At 37.9% G+C, this 21,233-nt stretch overlaps 1 protein-coding gene across 1 annotated transcript in view; it reads right to left on the reverse strand.

Annotated features, from left to right (window-relative positions):
* Nucleotides 1-21,233, reverse strand: part of CPNE8 (copine 8) — a 294,507-nt gene that overhangs the window by 81,952 nt on the left and 191,322 nt on the right. Inside the window, exon 13 of the mRNA XM_055580543.1 lies at nucleotides 18,313-18,388. Coding sequence (XP_055436518.1) covers nucleotides 18,313-18,388 — 76 coding nt within the window. The remainder of the gene's footprint in view (nucleotides 1-18,312; nucleotides 18,389-21,233) is intronic.

The following is a 21,233-nucleotide window of genomic DNA, read 5'->3' on the forward strand; positions in this document are numbered from 1 at the left end:
CTCTTTCCTTGCAGGAAAGGAGCTGTCTCTTCCTTTCCTTCTTTACTCCTGAGCCACCAGGGAAGTCCACAATGGGATATTACTCAATCATAAAAGGGAATGAAAGAGTGTCTTTTGCAAAGACATGGATGCAGCTAGAGATTGTCATACAGAGTGTGTAGTAAATCAGAAAGAGAAAAACAAATATCGCATGATATGGCTTATATGTGGAATCTCAAAAAATGGTAGAGATGAACTTATTTGCAAAGCAAAAATAGAGTTACAGATGTAGAGATCAAAGATATGGCTACCAAGGGAGGAAAATGGGATGGATGAATTGGGAAATTGGGGCTGAAATATTTACACTACTATGTATAAAACAGACAACTAATGAGAACTTCCTGTTTAGCACAGGGATCTCTACTCATTGCTCTATTGTGATTTAAATTAGAAGGAAATCTAGGGGGAGGAGCCAAGATGGCAGAGGAGTAGGACGGGGAGAACAGTTTCTCCCCCACAAATTCATCAAAAGAGCATTTAAACATCGAGTAAATTCCACAAAACAACTCCTGAATGCCGGCAGAGGACATCAGGCACCCAGAAAAGCAACCCAACTCTTTGAAAGGAGGTAGGAAAAAATATAAAAGAAAAAAAAGAGACAAAAGAGGGAGGGACAGAGTTCCGTCCCTGGAAGGGAGTCTTAAAAAGAGAGAAGTTTCCAAACACCAGGAAACCTTCTCACTGCCGAATCTGTGCCGAGCTTTGGAAGCACAGAGGGCAACATAAAAGGGAGAAAAAAAAAATAAACAATTAAAAATCACAGATTGTGAGCCCTACGGTAACTCCCCCAGCGGAGAAGCAGCGCAGACGCCTGCACACGGCATTAGCAAGCGGGGGCTGGGCAGGGAAGCGGGGCACGGGCTGTGTCCCTTAGAGTAAGAATCAGCCCGAATGTCCTGAGCGCTATCTGAGCGAAATAATTTGGGCTAGCAAACCAGACTGTGGGATATCTACCACGCGAAAAGCCAGCCCTAACCTAAGACACCGCCAGGCCCACACAGAACAAAGGACTGAACAGAGATAGCCGGCTGCAGACCTTCCCCCTCCGGTGACAGGCAGCCAGAGCCGTAAGGGGGCAATCGCAGCCCAAGAGAGACACTATCTATAAAACTGTAAGCAGGCTTCTTTGCGAACTAAAACTTCTTGGGGGTCTGGATGGTCAACATCTGCCTGAGAAGGTGCGCTGGTTTCACACCCAGATAACCGAGTGGCGGGGAGGCGATAAGTCGCAGCATTGGCGCCCGCCAAACACCTCATCACCTGAGCTGCTCGGATCTGGGAAGAACACAAAACGCAGGCCCAACCGAGTCTGCGCCTCTGAGGACTACCCGAGTGCCTGAACCTGAGCGGCTTGGACCTGGGAGCTCAGCCCAGGGCCGGCCTCTGATTGTTCCCGGCGGAACAACCTAGAGCCCGAGCAGTGTGGGCAGGGAGGCTACACGCGCTGTGAGCGGGGGCAGACCCAGTGTGGTTGAGGCACTGCAAGCGCACGCCAGTGTTATCTGTTTGCAGCATCCCTCCCTCCCTCCCCACAGCGCGGCTGAACAAGTGAGCCTAAATAAAATAAAAAAAATAGTGTCCTCCACTGTCCCCTTTGTGTCAGGGTGGGAACCAGACACTGAAGAGACCAGCAAACAGAAGAAGCTATAACAGAGGGAAACGCCTTGGAAGCTACAGGCCATAGATTAAAACCCTGTGGTTACTACGAACTACATAGGAAGGGGCCTATAGATCTTGAGAAATATAAGTCAGACCAAGGAACTAGCCAAAAATGAACTGAACCCAAAATACTCACAACAAAACCAGAGAAAGACCTAGATATATTTTTCCTATTTTTACGATCAATCTTTTTTTTTTATTTAAAAAAAAAATTTAAGCCCTCTATTGTCTTTTAATTTTCACTTTTATAACTATTACTTTGCAAAAAAAAAAAAAAAAAGACCCTATTTTTTTTTCTTCAGCAAACTTCATATATATATTTTATAATTTCTTGACCGTGTTTTGTTTTGTTTTTTTTTCTTTTTCTTCTTTTCTCTAACATTGTATTCTTGAAATTCCAAACTCTACTCTAGATTTTTAATTTTAGCCTTTTGGTATATGTTATCAATTTTGTACCTATAGTTTTTTTCATAATTTCTGTGACTTTTTTTCCCTCTGTTTCTTTCTCTTCTTCTTTTGTATAACATCGTATATCTGCAATTACAAGCTCTACTCAAGATTTTTAATTTATGCTTTTTGGTATTTGATATCAATTTTGTACCTGTATTTTCTTTATAATTTTTGCGACATTGTTTTTGTTGGTTTGTTGGCTTTCTCTCTTTATTTTTCTTCTTCCTTTTTTTAACATTGTATTTTTGAAATTCCAAACTCTACTCTAGATTTTTAACTTTTGCTTTTGGGTATTAGTTATCAATTTTGTACCTGTAGTTTCTTTATAATTTTCGCAACCTTGTTTGTTTTTCTTTGTTCGTTTTTTCTCTCTTTCTTTTCCTTCTTCTTTTCATTAACATCGCATTTTTGAAATTCCAAACTCTACTCTAGATTTTTAATTTTTGCTTTGATGTATTTGTTACCAATTTTGTACCTTTAAGAACCCAATCTTCAGGACCCATTTTTCACTAGGGTACGAGATTACTGGCTTGACTGCTCTCTCTCCCTTTGGACTCTCCGTTTTCTCCACCAGGTCGCCTGTATCTCCTCCCTAACCCCTCTCTACTCTACCCAACTCTGTGAATTTCTGTGTGTTCCAGACGGTGGAGAACACTTAGGGAACTGATTACTGGCTGGATCTGTCTCCCTCCTTTTCATTTCCCCCTTTTATCCTTCTGGCCACCTCTGTCTCCTGCCTCCTTCTTCTCTTCTCTGTATAGCTCCGTGAACATCTCTGAGCAGTCCAGTTGTGGAGTGCACATAAGGAAGTGACTACTGGCTAGCCCACTCTCTCCACTATTGATTCCACCTCATCTCATTTGGGTCACCTCTAACTCCCTCCTCCCTCTTCTCTTCTCCATGTAACGCTGTGAACCTTTCTGAGTGACCCTCACAGTAGAGAAACTTTTCATCTTTAACGTAGATGTTTTATCAATGGTGCTGTATAGAAGGAGAAGTTTTTGAAACTACTGTAAAAATAAGACCAATAACTGGAAGTAGGAGGCTTAAGTCCAAACCCTGACTCCAGGGAACTCCTGACTCCAAGGAACATTAATTGACAGGAGCTCATCAAACGCCTCCATACCGACACTGAAACCAAGCACCACACAAGGGCCAACAAGTTCCAGGGCAAGACATACCAAGCAAATTCTCCAGCAACAAAGGAACACAGCCCTGAGCTTCAAGATACAGGCTGCCCAAAGTCACCCCAAAACCATAGACATCTCATAACACATTACTGGACATTTCATTACACTCCAGAGAGAAGAAATACAGCTCCATCCACCAGAACATCGACACAAGCTTCCCTAACCAGGAAACCTTGACAAGCCACCTGTACAAACCCACACACAGTGAGGAAACGTCACAATAAAGAGAACTCCACAAACTGCCAGAATACAGAAAAGACACCCCAAACTCAGCAATTTAAACAAGATGAAGAGACAGAGGAATAGCCAGCAGATAAAGGAACAGGATAAATGCCCACCAAACCAAACAAAAGAGGAAGAGATAGGGAATCTACCTGATAAAGAATTCCGAATAATGATAGTGAAATTGATCCAAAATCTTGAAATTAAAATGGAATCACAGATAAATAGCCTGGAGGCAAGGATTGAGAAGATGCAAGAAAGGCTTAACAAGGACTTAGAAGAAATAAAAAAGAGTCAATATATAATGAATAATGCAATAAGTGAAATTAAAAACACTCTGGAGGCAACAAATAGTAGAATAACAGAGGCAGAAGATAGGATTAGTGAATTAGAAGATAGAATGGTAGAAATAAATGAATCAGAGAGGACAAAAGAAAAACGAATTAAAAGAAATGAGGACAATCTCAGAGACCTCCAGGACAATATTAAACGCTACAACATTCGAATCATAGGGGTCCCAGAAGAAGAAGACAAAAAGAAAGACCATGAGAAAATACTTGAGGAGATAATAGTTGAAAACTTCCCTAAAATGGGGAAGGAAATAATCACCCAAGTCCAAGAAACCCAGAGAGTCCCAAACAGGATAAACCCAAGGCGAAACACACCAAGACACACATTAATCAAATTAACAAAGATCAAACACAAAGAACAAATATTAAAAGCAGCAAGGGAAAAACAACAAATAACACACAAGGGAATACCCATAAGGATAACAGCTGATCTTTCAATAGAAACTCTTCAAGCCAGGAGGGAATGGCAAGACATACTTAAAATGATGAAAGAAAATAACCTACAGCCCAGATTATTGTACCCAGCAAGGATCTCATTCAAGTATGAAGGAGAAATCAAAAGCTTTTCAGACAAGAAAAGCTGAGAGAATTCTGCACCACCAAACCAGCTCTCCAACAAATACTAAAGGATATTCTCTAGACAGGAAACACAAAAACGGTGTATAAATTCGAACCCAAAACAATAAAGTAAATGGCAACGGGATCATACTTATCAGTAATTACCTTAAACGTAAATGGGTTGAATGCCCCAACCAAAAGACAAAGACTGGCTGAATGGATACAAAAACAAGACCCCTACATATGTTGTCTACAAGAGACCCACCTCAAAACAGGGGACACATACAGACTGAAAGTGAAGGGCTGGAAAAAGATTTTCCATGCAAATAGGGACCAAAAGAAAGCAGGAGTAGCAATACTCATATCAGATAAAATAGACTTTAAAACAAAGACTGTGAAAACAGACAAAGAAGGTCACTACATAATGATCAAAGGATCAATCCAAGAAGAAGATATAACAATTATAAATATATATGCACCCAACACGGGAGCACCGCAGTATATAAGACAAATGCTAACAAGTATGAAAGGAGAAATTAACAATAACACAATAATAGTGGGAGACTTTAATACCCCACTCACACCTATGGATAGATCAACTAAACAGAAAATTAACAAGGAAACACAAACTTTAAACGATACAATAGACCAGTTAGACCTACTTGATATCTATAGGACATTTCATCCCAAAACAATGAATTTCACCTTTTTCTCAAGCGCACATGGAACCTTCTCCAGGATAGATCACATCCTGGGACATAAAGCTAGCCTTGGTAAATTAAAAAAAATAGAAATCATTCCAAGCATCTTTTCCGACCACAATGCAGTAAGATTAGATCTCAATTACAAGAGAAAAACTATTAAAAATTCCAACATATGGAGGCTGAACAACACGCTGCTGAATAACCAACAAATCACAGAAGAAATCAAAAAAGAAATCAAAATTTGCATAGAAACGAATGAAAATGAAAACACAACAACCCAAAACCTGTGGGACACGGTAAAAGCAGTCCTAAGGGGAAAGTTCATAGCAATACAGGCACACCTCAAGAAACAAGAAAAAAGTCAAATAAATAACCTAACTCTACACCTAAAGCAACTAGAAAAGGAAGAAATGAAGAACCCCAGGGTTAGTAGAAGGAAAGAAATCTTAAAACTTAGAGCAGAAATAAATGCAAAAGAAACAAAAGAGACCATAGCAAAAATCAACAAAACCAAAAGCTGGTTTTTTGAAAGGATAAGTAAAATTGACAAACCATTAGCCAGACTCATCAAGAAACAAAGGGAGAAAAATCAAATCAATAAAATTAGAAATGAAAATGGAGAGATCACAACAGACAACACAGAAATACAAAGGATCATAAGAGAGTACTATCAACAATTATATGCCAATAAAATGGACAACGTGGAAGAAATGGACAAATTCTTAGAAAAGTACAACTTTCCAAAACTCGATCAGGAAGAAATAGAAAATCTTAACAGACCCATCACAAACACGGAAATTGAAACTTTAATCAAAAATCTTCCAGCAAACAAAAGCCCAGGTCCGGACAGCTTCACAGCTGAATTCTACCAAAAATTTAGAGAAGAGCTAACACCTATCCTGCTCAAACTCTTCCAGAAAATTGTAGAGGATGGTAAACTTCCAAACTCATTCTATGAGGCCACCATCACCCTAATACCAAAACCTGACAAAGATCCCACAAAAAAAGAAAACTACAGGCCAATATCACTGATGAACATAGATGCAAAAATCCTTAACAAAATTCTAGCAATCAGAATCCAACAACACATTAAAAAGATCATACACCATGACCAAGTGGGCTTTATCCCAGGGATGCAAGGATTCTTCAATATCCACAAATCAATCAATGTAATACACCACATTAACAAATTGAAAAATAAAAACCATATAATTATCTCAATAGATGCAGAGAAAGCCTTTGACAAAATTCAACATCCATTTATGATCAAAACTCTCCAGAAAGCAGGAATAGAAGGAACATACCTCAACATAATCAAAGCTATATATGACAAACCCACAGCAAACATTATCCTCAATGGTGAAAAATTGAAAGCATTTCCTCTAAAGTCAGGAACAAGACAAGGGTGCCCACTTTCACCATTACTATTCAACATAGTTTTGGAAGTTTTGGCCACAGCAATCAGAGCAGAAAAAGAAATAAAAGGAATCCAAATTGGAAAAGGAGAAGTAAAGCTCTCACTGTTTGCAGATGACATGATCCTCTACATAGAAAACCCTAAAGACTCCACCAGAAAATTACTAGAACTAATCAATGACTATAGTAAAGTTGCAGGATATAAAATCAACACACAGAAATCCCTTGCATTCCTATACACTAATAATGAGAAAACAGAAAGAGAAATTAAGGAAACAATTCCATTCACCATTGCAACGGAAAGAATAAAATGCTTAGGAATATATCTACCTAAAGAAACTAAAGACCTATATATAGAAAACTATAAAACACTGGTGAAAGAAATCAAAGAGGACACTAACAGATGGAGAAATATACCATGTTCATGGATTGGAAGAATCAATATAGTGAAAATGAGTATACAACCCAAAGCAATTTATAGATTCAATGCAATCCCTATCAAGCTACCAACAGCATTCTTCACAGAGCTAGAACAAATAATTTCACAATTTGTATGGAAATACAAAAAACCTCGAATAGCCAAAGCGATCTTGAGAAAGAAGAATGGAACTGGAGGAATCAACCTACCTGACTTCAGGCTCTACTACAAAGCCACAGTTATCAAGACAGTATGGTACTGGCACAAAGACAGAAATATAGATCAAGGGAACAAAATAGAAAGCCCAGAGATAAATCCACGCACATATGGACACCTTATCTTTGACAAAAGAGGCAAGAATATACAATGGATTAAAGACAATCTCTTTAACAAGTGGTGCTGGGAAATCTGGTCAACCACTTGTAAAAGAATGAAACTAGAACACTTTCTAACACCATACACAAAAATAAACTCAAAATGGATTAAAGATCTCAACGTAAGACCAGAAACTATAAAACTCCTAGAGGAGAACATAGGCAAAACACTCTCTGACATACATCACAGCAGGATCCTCTATGACCCACCTCCCAGAATATTGGAAATAAAAGCAAAAATAAACAAATGGGACCTAATTAACCTTAAAAGCTTCTGCACATCAAAGGAAACTATTAGCAAGGTGAAAAGGCAGCCTTCAGAATGGGAGAAGATAATAGCAAATGAAGCAACTGACAAACAACTAATCTCGAGAATATACAAGCAACTCCTACAGCTCAACTCCAGAAAAATAAATGACCCAATCAAAAAACAGGCCAAGGAACTAAATAGACATTTCTCCAAAGAAGACATACAGATGGCTAACACACACATGAAAAGATGCTCAACATCACTCATTATCAGAGAAATGCAAATCAAAACCACTATGAGGTACCATTTCACACCAGTCAGAATGGCTGCGATCCAAAAGTCTACAAGCAATAAATGCTGGAGAGGGTGTGGAGAAAGGGAACCCTCTTACACTGTTGGTGGGAATGCAAACTAGTACAGCCACTATGGAGAACAGTGTGGAGATTCCTTAAAAAACTGGAAATAGAACTGCTATACGACCCAGCAATCCCACTGCTGGGCATACAAACTGAGGAAACCAGAAGGGAAAGAGACACGTGTACCCCAATGTTCATCGCAGCACTGTTTATAATAGCCAGGACATGGAAGCAACCTAGATGTCCATCAGCAGATGAATGGATAAGAAAGCAGTGGTACATATACACAATGGAGTATTATTCAGCCATTAAAAAGAATACATTTGAATCAGTTCTAATGAGGTGGATGAAACTGGAGCCTATTATACAGAGTGAAGTAAGCCAGAAAGAAAACCACCAATACAGTATACTAACGCATATATATGGAATTTAGAAAGATGGTAACAATAACCCTGTGTACGAGACAGCAAAAGAGACACTGATGTATAGAACAGTCCTATGGACTCTGTGAGAGAGGGAGAGGGTGGGAAGATTTGGGAGAATGGCATTGAAACATGTAAAATATCATGTATGAAGTGAGTTGCCAGTCCAGGTTCGATGCACGATACTGGATGCTTGGGGCTGGTGCACTGGGACGACCCAGAGGGATGGAATGGGGAGGGAGGAGGGAGGAGGGTTCAGGATGGGGAACACATGTATACCTGTGGCGGATTCATTTTGATATTTGGCAAAACTAATACAATTTATAAAGTTTAAAAATAAAATAAAATTAAAAAAATAAATAAATAAATTAGAAGGAAATCTAAAAGAGTGGATAAATATATTTGTATGATTAATTTACTTTGCTTTATAGCAAGAAACTAACAACATTTAAAAGAAACTATGGTTGGGTGGCATCACCGACTCGATGGACATGAGTTTGAGTAAGCTCTGGGAGTTGGGGATGAACAAGGAAGCCTGCTACAGTCCATGGGGTCACAAAGAGTCAGACATGACTGAGAGACTGAACTGATATGCCAGTAAATATTAATAAAAACCAAACATTTTATCGAGACTGTGAATAAGAAGGGTGTCTACTCAGTGGTAAAGAATCTGTCTGCAATGCAGGAGATGTGGTTTCTATCCTTGGGTTGGGGAGCTCTCCTGGAGAAAGACATGGCAACCCATTCAAAAATTTTGTCTGGGAAACCACATGGACAGAGGAGTGTGGCAGGCTATAGTCCATGCGGTGGCAAAGAGTTCATCATGACTTAGTAACTAAACAACAACAACAATATTCAGTTCAGTTCAGTTCAGTCACTCAGTCGTGTCCGACTGTTTGCGACCCCATGAATCGCAGCACACCAGGCCTCCCTGTCCATCACCAACTCCCGGAGTTGACCCAAACCCACATCCATCTAGTCAGTGATGCCATCCAGCCATCTCATCTGCCCCCAATCCCTCCCAGCATCAGAGTCTTTTCCAATGAGTCAACTCTTCGCATGAGGTGGCCAAAGTACTGGAGTTTCAGCTTTAGCATCATTCCTTCCAAAGAAATCCCAGGGCTAATCTCCTTCAGAATGGACTGGTTGGATCTCCTTGCAGTCCAAGGGACTCTCAAGAGTCTTGTCCAACACCACAGTTCAAAAGCATCAATTCTTCGGTGCTCAGCCTTCTTCACAATCCAACTCTCACATCCATACATGACCACAGGAAAAACCATAGCCTTGACTAGACAGACCTTTGTTGGCAAAGTAATGTCTCTGCTTTTGAATATGCTATCTAGGTTGGACATAACTTTCCTTCCAAGGAGTAAGCATCTTTTAATTTCATGGCTGCAATCACCATCTGCAGTGATTTTGGAGCCCCCAAAAATAAAGTCTGACACTGTTGACACTGTTTCCCCATCTATTTTCCATGAAGTGATGGGACCAGATGCCATGATCTTAGTTTTCTGAATATTGATTACTTTGCCCAATTATTGATAAGCAAATATTTATTGACATATTAAACCTTGTTTTCTGATTGATTCTTTGTTTTTTCCTTGTTTCTTTCTTTTTGTGGTTTGATGATTTATTTTATGCTTGTGTTCTCTTAATTTTTTGTGAATCTATTGTATGTTTTTGATTTGTGGTTTCCCTATTTTTCAACTATGTTAACACCTTTCTATATCTGATAGCAATAGAGGCTTAAACACACTGTAAAAAAAAAAAGAATCTGCATTTTATTACTCTTTCCTTATATTTTATGATTTTGATGTCATTTTTTCACCTTCATCTTTATCTTTTTGCTGTTCCTTGTGTTTATCATTGATTTCAAAAATACATTTTTTTTTCTTTATCTCTGTTTGATCTGTGTACTGGCTAATTTAAGTGATTTACTTTCAAATTATGATTTTCTTCTTCCTGTATCTTCTTGCTTCTTTTCCACTCAGAGGAGATGTTTCAATATTTATTGTAGGGTAGATTTAGTGTTGCCATATTTTTTTAGCTTTTACTTGTCTGAGAAATTCTTTGCGTCTCCTCCTTTTCTAAATGATAAACTTCTGGATAGAGTATTCTAGGTTGTAGATTTTCCCTTTCAAGACTTTAAATATATTCTGCCACTCCCTTCTGGTCTGCAGTGTTTCTGTAGGTAATCAGCTGATAGCCTTCTGGGAATTTCCTTGTAATGAACTCCTTGTTTTTCTCTTGCTGCCCTTAGAATCCTTTCTTTAATGTTTGCCATTTTAACATGTCTTGGTATAGGTCTGGGTTCATCTTGTTTAGAACCCTCTGTGCTTCCTGTATCTGAATACATTTCCTTGATTACATTTGGGAAGTTTTCAGCCACAATTTTTTCAAATACATTTTCAGTCCTCCTTTTTCTTTCTTCTCCTTCTAGAACCCTGATTATGTGTAGACTGGCACACTTTATATTATCCCACAGGTCTCTTATATTGCTTTCAATATTTTTTTCCCCAATTTGGCTTTCTGTCTGCTATTCTGATTGGTTACTGACCATTATTCTATCTTTCATATCACTTATTCTTTATTCTGCATTATTAATTTTGCTTTTAGCTCAGTTTTCATCTCAGTAAATTAATTTTCTGACTTTTCTTGGCTCCTCCTTATAGTTTCTAGTCCTTTTTACTGTAATCTGCATTTCTGTCCATATCCTTTCTTAATTTCTTCAGTATTTTCATTATCTCCATTTGGAACTAAGTGTCTATTAGATTCAAATGATCTGTTTCATTGTTCTTTCAGGGGTGCCGGAGTCCAGCTCCCGCAGCCAGGGATTCAACCTGAAGAGATGAACGGTGTCGGTGATGAGACAGCTTCTCAGTTTTCTTTTGCCCTGCCCAGCGATTTTCTTGCTTTTTTGGAAGTCAGAAGTCTTCTGCCCATGTTCAATAGATGTTCTATGAGAACTCTTCCATTTGCAGATGTAGTTTTTATGTATTTATAGGAGAAAATGAGCTCCATAGCCTACTCTTCCACCATCTTGATCCAGTGTCAAATAGGAGGGCTTTTAAAAGCTCAGGCATATTACTGGGGATCTAGAAGGCCACGTGCTTGTGTAGAACTGTGTGAATGGCCAAGGAAGACCTTGAAGAAACCATAATTCTTCATCTATGGCTGACTCCGAGTCTCTGTTTAAGCATCAAGTAAAAGCCAAGGCAGAATATTACACTTAGAACATATAAGAAGTGCACCAACATACATAAATCTTGGTCAAATTATGTGCTGACCACTAGTTAACAAGGCACAGACTGCAGTGAACCACACAGAAAAGGAAAAGAGCCTTTACAGAATTACTCCATGAAAGTCACTAAATCCATAAACAGCAACAACAGCAAATCCTGGAAAAAGCAGAGGATCTGATTTCCAGTGTAACTATATTATATATTTAAAAATTTCCAGCATTCAACAACAACCAAAATTATAAGATATGCAAAGAAACAAGAAAGTATGGTCCATACATAGAAAAAAGCAATCAATAGACTATATCCTTGGTAACTTATAGGTATGAAATTTATTTAATATATTCTTCAAATCAGTCACTATTAATACATTTACAAAATAAAGAAGAAATAAACTGTGAAATAAACTATTAAATAACGTGTCACCACATAGAAAAATCAGTAAGATCAAAATTATTAAAAAGAACCAAATAGAAATTCTCAACTTTAAAAGTACAGTAATAAATGAAATATTTGCTAGAGAGGCTTAATAAAAGATTTGAGTTGGCAGAAGAAATAATGAGTAAACTTGAAGATGGGTCAAGTGAGATTTTCTAGTGTAAGAAACAAAAATAAAAATAAGAACAAATCATATGAGACATGTGGGATATGATCAAACAAACATAAAAACATATATAGATAGATAGATAAATAGATAGATAGATAGATAGAAAGTATTTGGAGTACCAGAAGGAAAAGGGAGAAAGGGGCAAAGAATATTTGAAGGAATAATGATTGAAAATTTCCCTAGTTGCCTCAACAAAACTTAATTCCCTTACATGTGTGCAAAAAATGAAGTTTCCAATGTATATAGGACCAAGATCTATATATATGTTAGATATAACATATAAAGTTCTTCCAGATATTTTTCAGACTAATCTCTTCTATTGATAACACAAAGAATAAGAACACATTGTTATCTGAAATTTTGGCACAAATATTCATGCAGGGCATTTAATAAGGAACAATTGTTACTAAGCTTTTTTGTTATTAGATGTGACACCAATCTCATTAAGCAAACTTTGTTGGATAAGAGAGATCCAAAGAGAAGAACATATTTTAAAGATAAGGAAATCCAATGTAATTGATCTCTGGAGCATTATTACTGAACACAGGCAAAGTACCTGTGTTCTAAGTACAAAAGGACTAATATGCTTGTGTTGTTCCTCTTCAACCTTAAGGGTATGGAGAAAGAACAGATATCTATATAAGTACAACCTGTCATATTAATTTCATTGTCTATTTCAAGCCTTAACATGGGTTTCTGAAAGACCCAGATAGAAAAATTGCTCCATTACTCCAACTTTGTCTTTGCCTGGGAAGGTTTCTTGGGATAAATTTGCTGCACTGCCCTCTAGATATCTCATATCTGCTATCTATATATAGCACCTATCAAGGTAATGTAAACAGATTTTATGTGTTTGTTTCTCCCATTAGACAGTGAAGTTTTCATTTATCTCTCCATCCTTTGGGTCTAATATAGAGTGCAGAATATAGAAGTCATGTGATAAATGTCTTATTCATAAACTAATAAACAAATGAATGTGTGAAATACAACTGCTTTAGCCTAGTAAAGCAACAGGAGGAGATTTCTCCACTTAACTTAAAGGAGGTCAATTTTAGTTTAGTGTCAGTTTGGAGGAAAATAGTTATCATTATTGACTAAGTACTGAGATATTCTCCTTTGCTATTGTTGTATATTAAATTTAAATAATTACAGAAAATGTAACAAATGACAAACCTCAAGGATTAATAGTGCTAGAACATATCTTATGTTCAACAAATATGTGGCAGTTAACTGGCAAGGTAGGTTTAAGTCAGAAATAACTAATCTGTTTGCTTTGATAACTTGGATTTCTTTAATGACTGAATCATACTTTTTCATTTCCTTCAGTCTTCATCTAAATAACAGTTAAGATGTTCAAACACACTAAGCAAAAAAAAAAAAAAAAAAACCAACTAATTATGTAACACCTTGCTGACACAACTAAAATGCATATTTTTCTCTTTGTATTAAAAAAGGGTTGAGGAGAACAAGATGACAGAGAACAAGATGGAGGAGGAGTAGGTGGACATGGAGTACATCTCTCTCCATGGATACATCAGGACTACACCTTCAGACACAGAAGTGCATGCAGAACACCAGCTGAGAGCGGACAGGACTACCTGGCCAGTGGAAAAGAATATATAGAACCATACAAAACACGGTAGGATGAAGGAACTAGGGGGAAACAAGGAGTGTTAGTAAAACTGGACCTGTCCACGGTGGGTGGGACTACTGAAGCAGGGGTCCGATCCTCACATCAAGGCAATTTTCTGAATCAGAGGAGAAACATTCAAGGCTGAGAGTGAAACAGCTGATCTGTGGCAGCCTAAATGGGATGAGAATCAGACAGTCCATAACACAGCCATTCATACTCCCCTGGTCCCCTGGAAGGCGCAGCAGCTGGGAGCTGGAGTTTAGGGATTGTGGAGCAATCCCAGTGGAAGGGCTGCTGTTGACTGTGGAGAGACTATGAGGGGATGTGTGAGAGGAGATTGTGGTGGGAAATGCCAGTGGAGGAATGCCAGACAGCCATGGAAGCAAGGTGATACTGCTGAGTCACGTGTAGGGGATGCAGCCATCACCATAGCCTCTCTCTCCCCACATGCCAGCATCAGCAGCTGAATGATAAAGAGTGTGGCCCAAACACCTGATGCACTGACCTATAGCATAGGACCCCACCCAGGGTGCTCCGTTAAGTGATTGATATGCAAACTACAGAGTAGGACCCCACCCAGGGTGCCCCTTTAAGTGTCTCATGTGCCGATCTACAGGGTAGGACCCCAGCCAGGGCAGTCTCTCTATACCTGATGCACCGAACAACAGAGAAGGACCCCAGCAACGGAGCCCTTTAAGTGCCTGAATGGGCAGAGCTATGGATAAAGACTGGCCAAAGAGGCCTTCTAATCGCCAATTACAAGAGGCTCATAAAAAAAGACTCTGATAGGGCCATAATTCCTGTGGCAGAGGCAGTCCATGTCCCTGCACAATTGGCACCACCAGGGTCCCCACAAGCCAAGCAGTTGTGTGATCTTCATGCTCAACTCTTACTGGGGCAGAGCTGCTACAGGCAAAAAAAAGTCTTGTGTCTATGCACGCAGGGTTGCTTCGATCATGTCCGATGCTTTGCAACCCTGTAGACTGTGTCCTACCAGCCTTCTCCATCAGGGAGGTGGTTCTCCAGGCAAGAATACTGGAATTGTATTGGCCAATACTGGTTGCCATACCCTTCTAGAGCACTATATTTCCTACTGCCCTAGCCACCAACTCCCCTGAGTAACTGGTGCTGCCAGAACCCCTGAAACCCAAGCAGCTGCACCACCTCCACATCTGGCTCTCACAGGGGCAAATCCAAGCCCTCCAGGGCAGCCTCAGGAGCAAATTCCAGTAAATCACCTACATGTAGAGGTGGAAATAAAACCACAAATGAAATCCAGGGGCAGTGCAGCTAAGGAAGAAGACCCAAAACCTTCCTACCAGCTGTACAAGCTACAGATTAAATCCACACGATCAACTAGGAATCAATAGCAGAATACCTGAAGCAGAAGAATAAATCAGTGAGCTGGAAGATAAAACGGTGGAAATAACTTCTGAAGAGCAGAATAAGGTAAAAAGAATGAAAAGAACTGAGTCTGAGACCTCTGGGACAATATCAAATGCACCAACATTCAAATTATAGGGGTCAGCAGCAGCAGAAGAAGAGAAAAAGAAAGGGTATGAGAAAATTTATATTTGAAAATTTCCCCAACATGGAAAAGGAAATAGTCAATCAAGTCCAAGAGGCACAATGAGTCCCATATAGGATAAACCTAAGGAGAAACATGCTAAGACACACAGTAATCAAAAAAACAAAGACTAAACACAAAGAAAGAATATTAAAAGCAGGAAGGGAGAAGCAACAAGTAACATACAAGGGAAACCCTATATGCTTAACAGCTGGTCTTTTAGCAGAAACTCTGCAGCCCAGAAGGGAATGGCAGGATATATTTAAAGCACTGAAAGGGAAAAATCTACAGCCAAGATTACTATACCTGGAAAGGATCTTATTCAAAATTGATGGAGAAATCAAAAGCTTTTCAGACAAGCAAAAGTTAAGAGAATTCAGTACCACCAAACCAGCTTTACAACCAATTTTAAAGGGACTTATATAGTCAAGAAATACAAGAGAAAGAAAAAGATCTATACAATCAACCCCAAGCAATTAAGAAAATGGCAATACGAACATACATATCAATAATTACTTTAAATGTAAATGGATTAAATGTTCTAACCAAAAGACACAGACTGGCTGAATGGATACAAAAACAAGACCCATATATATGCTGTCTACAAGAAACCTACTTCAGACCTAAGATGCTCAACATTGCTCATTATTAGAGAAAACCAAATCAAAACTACAATGAGATATCACCTCACACTGGTCAGAATGGCCATAATCAAAAGGTCTTCAAACAATAAATGCTGGAGAGGGTGTGGAGAAAAGGGAATGCTCTTATGGGAATGTAAACTGATACAACCACTGTGGAATATAGTATGGAAATTCCTTAAAAAACTAGAAATAAAACCACCATCAGTTCAGTTCAGTTCAGTTCAGTCTCTCAGTCGTGTCTGACTCTTTGTGATCCCATGAATTGCAGCATGCCAGGCCCCCCCGTCCATCAGCAACTCCTGGAGTTCACTCAAACTCATGTCCATAGAGTCGGTGACGCCATCCAGCCATCTCATCCTCTGTCGTCCCCTTCTCCTCCTGCCCTCAATCCCTCCCAGCATCAGAGTCTTTTCCAGTGATTCAACTCTTTGCATGAGGTGGCCAAAGTATTGGAGTTTCAGCTTCAGCATCAGTCCCTCCAAAGAACACCCAGGACTGATCTCCTTTAGAATGGACTGGTTGGCTCTCCTTGCAGTCCAAGTGACTCTCAAGAGTCTTCTCCAACACCACAGTTCAAAAGCATCAATTCTTCGGCACTCAGTTTTCTTCACAGTCCAAATCTCACATCCATACATGATCACTGGAAAAACCATAGCCTTGACTAGATGAACCTTTGCTGGCAAAGTAATGTCTCTGCTTTTGAATATGCTATCTAGGTTGGTCATAACTTTCCTTCCAAGGAGTAAGCTTCTTTTAATTTCATGGCTGCAGTCACCATCTGCAATGATTTTGGAGCCCCCAAAAATAGTCTGACACTGTTTCCACTGTTTCCCCATCTATTTCCCATGAAGTGATGGGACCAGCTGCCATGATCTTCATTTTCTGAATGTTGAGCTTTAAGCCAACTTTTTCACTCTCCTCTTTCATTTTCATCAAGAGGCTTTTTAGTTCCTCTTCACTTTATGCCATAAGGGTGGTATCATCTGCATATCTGAGGTTATTGATATTTCTCCCGGCAATCTTGATTCCAGCTTGTGCTTCTTTCAGCCCAGAGTTTCTCATGATGTACTCTGCATATAAGTTAAATAAGCAGGGTGACAATATACAGCCTTGATGTACTCCTTTTTCCTATTTGGAACCAGTCTGTTGTTCCATGTCCAGTTCTAACTGTTGCTTCCTGACCTGCATATAGGTTTCTCAAGAGACAGGTCAGATGGTCTGGTATTCCCATCTCCCAGCAATCCCACTCCTAGGCATATACTCTGAGGAAACCAAAATTGAAGAAGACACATGTATCCCATTGTTCATTGCAGCACTATTTACAATAGCTAGAACATGGAAGCAATCTAGATATCCATTGACAGACGAATGGATAAAGAAGTTGTGGTACATATACAGAATGGAATATTACTCAGCCATAAAAAGGAACCCATTTGAGTCAGTTCTAATGAGGTGGATGAACCTAGAATCTATTATACAGAGTGAAGTAAGTCAGAAATAGAAAGATAAATATTGTAGTCTAATGCATATATATGGAATCTAGAAAAATCATACTGAAGAATTTATTTACAGGGCAACAATGGAGAAAGAGACATAGAGAATAGACTTATGGACATGGGGAGAGGGGAGGAGAGGGTGAAATGTATGGAAAGAGTAATATGGAAACATATTACCATATGTAAAATAGACAGCCAATGGGAATTTGCTGTATAGTTCAGAAAACTCAAACAGGGGCTCTGTATCAACCTAGAGGGGTGGGATGGGGAGGGAGATGGGAGGGAGGTTCAAAAGGGAGGGGTTATATGTATACCTATGGCTGATTCATGTTGAGGTTTGGCAGAAAACAACAAAGTTCTGTAAAGCAATTATCCTTCAATAAAAAATAAATTAATTAAAAAAAAGGATTGAGGAGAATGTTAGTAGGAAGGCAAAACATAAAGGCTGAAGCTCAAGGAAAAATAAACATATACATATTGGATGTTTTTTAAATAAGAAAATGTTTCATAGGCAAGAATTTTAAAACAACAAAGTAGATTCAAATGACCATGTGATTTGAAGAGAAATATTATTTAATCTCAAAAACCAATCTTCTCAATAAGTTTAAAGATTCTTATTTATATTGGTAGCTTTTGGCAATTATCTTTTGTAAAAATCCATATTTTAAAAGCATAAATGTACTTATTCCAGAAAAACATAAAGTAAAATTCCTCTTACCTCATATACATTGAACTGTGATTGCCCTCTAGAAAGTTCCCTGTAGCTTGTTGTAAATTCTCCAATGAAATCATGACTATAATTAAGGAGAAAATACATATAGTATTAGCTTTCAGACATTTGTTAATTTTATATTAAAACTTTAAATATATATTCTTATCATGAAAAATTCTTGATATTACTATGAAAATAATACTAATATGATAATTTAAAACACATTGATACTTTGTTACGTATACCCCAAATTAAATTTTGTTAGTATTCAAAAATATTTCATTTATCACACCAATGTTAATATTTCAAATAGGTTTATTAATGTCAATAACTCATATTTCAAAAGCATTTTATCTATGCTATCCTAATGATTAACCATTAACTAGGATGAAATTTTAAGACACACAAAATTTATTACCATACATATCAATAATCACGAATATACAAAATCTTCAAACCTTCCAATGACCAGTATGTAATAGATCACTATTTTTAAAAGGGAATCCCACGTTGACATGGAATGTTAGGTAGTTAGAATAGGAAAAATGAGTCCAGAATGGCGGTGGCTAAAAGACAAGGAAGGGAAAAGCCCGCGAAAATAGAACAAAGGAAGGTCCGAGGACCGGAGTGAGGAGCTCAGGTAAAACAAACAGGACTCCTGGCTAGCCCAATTTACATAGGGCAGGCCCAGACGGAGGAGAAAAGCCATATAAAAAGAGGAGCCAAAATTGGGCTGGGCGCCTCTTTTCTCTTCGTGTCTTTTGGGTTGGCATGTCCTCACACCTTGAGGATGTATTTTCCTTTACTTTCTAAGTAAAACTGAGCATAACACTGGTCCATCTGAGGGCTGTAACACTGCCCCATCACTTCAGGTTTTTGTTGTGACGAGATAGACCTGAGGAAATTACACACTCCCCTGACAGAAAATAGTCACTAAGCTTTATACTAATAATTTTAAAGTACATTGACAATACCAAACATGGTTAATCTGAACTTTACCATAAAGCAATCATCACTGCTTTCTCAGAAAGTAGAACTTTTACAAGTGCCTTCTCAATTTAGACATGGAAGGGTAAAGATTGAGAAAGCATATGTTTGTTTTCACTATAAAATACTTAACAATGCAATTACTGAGCTTGATCTATGCAACTGTAAAAGAAGTGTTATGCATTCGGCAGATTAGAGTGGATGTGTAAGGTTGCAAAAAGTCAAACACAACTGAGCAGCTAACACACACACACACACACTAATTTTATGGTCAAAACTAGGTTGAACACACACAGAACACACAGTGAGACATAAACATAAAATGCTGGTATTTGGTGCAATGCTGAAATGTAATAGATTAGAGGAGGAAGATAAAAGATTGTAGGAGCTGAATTAGTATAACAAAAAGGGGTATTGCTGTTATTTGTGTGATAGAATTTAAGCTCGGCCCATTTGCTTGCAAATATGAGGTGTTACCACAAAACCAGATATTTCCCCCAAACTCCAGGCAGGTTTTTGCTTAACTCTGCATCACTAAAATCCATAGATCTGATAACCAGTAACAAGCAATAAGCAAATTGTTGCTAGCCAACCACAACTGATTTTTAAAGTTGGGATTTCAAAGAAAAAAAAAACTAGTGGTCATTAAGTAGTGTTTTTGCAATACATTTTTAAAAATTAAGCTGTAAGATACAACTCATCTAGATATCCGGTTTCCCGGTTCTCCCATATTTTAAGATCTTGTACATTTATGACAATAATCTATATAGGGCATTTCTCTTTATCCCAGTATCACTGTGACCTCTTCTATAGTTGTTTTAAAAGCAGATGTACACACATGAAATTAGTAAATGAAAACAGGATTGAAGACCATACTTAAAATACATTTCTATTTTTGAATCCAAAACCCCCAGCATTTGCTCTTTCAATTTATATGGGGAAAATTACAAAACAGTAATTTCATGCTACATATTTCTTATAAATAAAATAAATCTCTTTGACTTTCAGAAGTGCAAGCTTATAACCATGATATCTTAATAGAAATCTCTGAGACTCTGCTTAGAATCTATTCTCTTCACTGCTGTGTGTGTTTTGATATCTTAAGTAATGGTCACCAAGAAAAGGTTCTATTAAAGCACTTCAAACGCAATATTTTATATTGGTTAAGTGTGGACAAGCTTCATATACCAGCGCTCAGCACACCAGTCATAAACACAAGGTAGTGAGTGGCGACAGCAATATAACAGCCAAGCCTAGGCATAAGGTGCTTTGTCTCAAAAATACATCTCAAGAATCTAGGTGCATAAGTGAATAATTCTCGGGTCAGTTTTGTTACAGATCTCTTGAAATGAATGAGAATATTTAGTTTCCTTTGTGAACTTCTGTAATTCAAATACTGTATATTAAATCATAAATAAGTACTTTAAAGAAAGTATTGAAGGTGCTCTTCACTGATTTATTCTTATCTTTTCCCCTATCATCAATTATTACTGGATTTTACTAAGATTAAAAGAAAGAAAAGTAATTTATTTTAATATTTTATCTGTTCATAGTTGTCAATACAAAAATATTGAAATAATTCTCACTACACAGAGGAATATGATGAAAAGTACTCTGATAATAAGTTACAATCAACAATTTCCTTGAGATTCAATAATACTGCTTTGATATTTCTTGTTAGTTTAGTTCTAACTAAAAAAATTATTCTGTGTTATAAGTCTCAAAGCTCTCTGCATTTACAAAATAAAGTTTACTCCATGGTGGTTGATCTGATTTGTGTCCATTTACATTTCTAATTTTTTTTCAAAATTTTTTATAATTGAAATATATTATTTAAAATCTGAAGAAATAAACAGATATTGAAAACAAATTAATTAATATTATAGGTAGTAAGTCAACTCTCAAAATGTCTAGAGTAAATTGAATTTTTGAATAAAATT

The sequence above is a fragment of the Bubalus kerabau genome, chromosome 1 (assembly GCF_029407905.1).
Source record: "Bubalus kerabau isolate K-KA32 ecotype Philippines breed swamp buffalo chromosome 1, PCC_UOA_SB_1v2, whole genome shotgun sequence".
NCBI classification, from domain to species: Eukaryota; Metazoa; Chordata; class Mammalia; order Artiodactyla; family Bovidae; genus Bubalus; species Bubalus kerabau.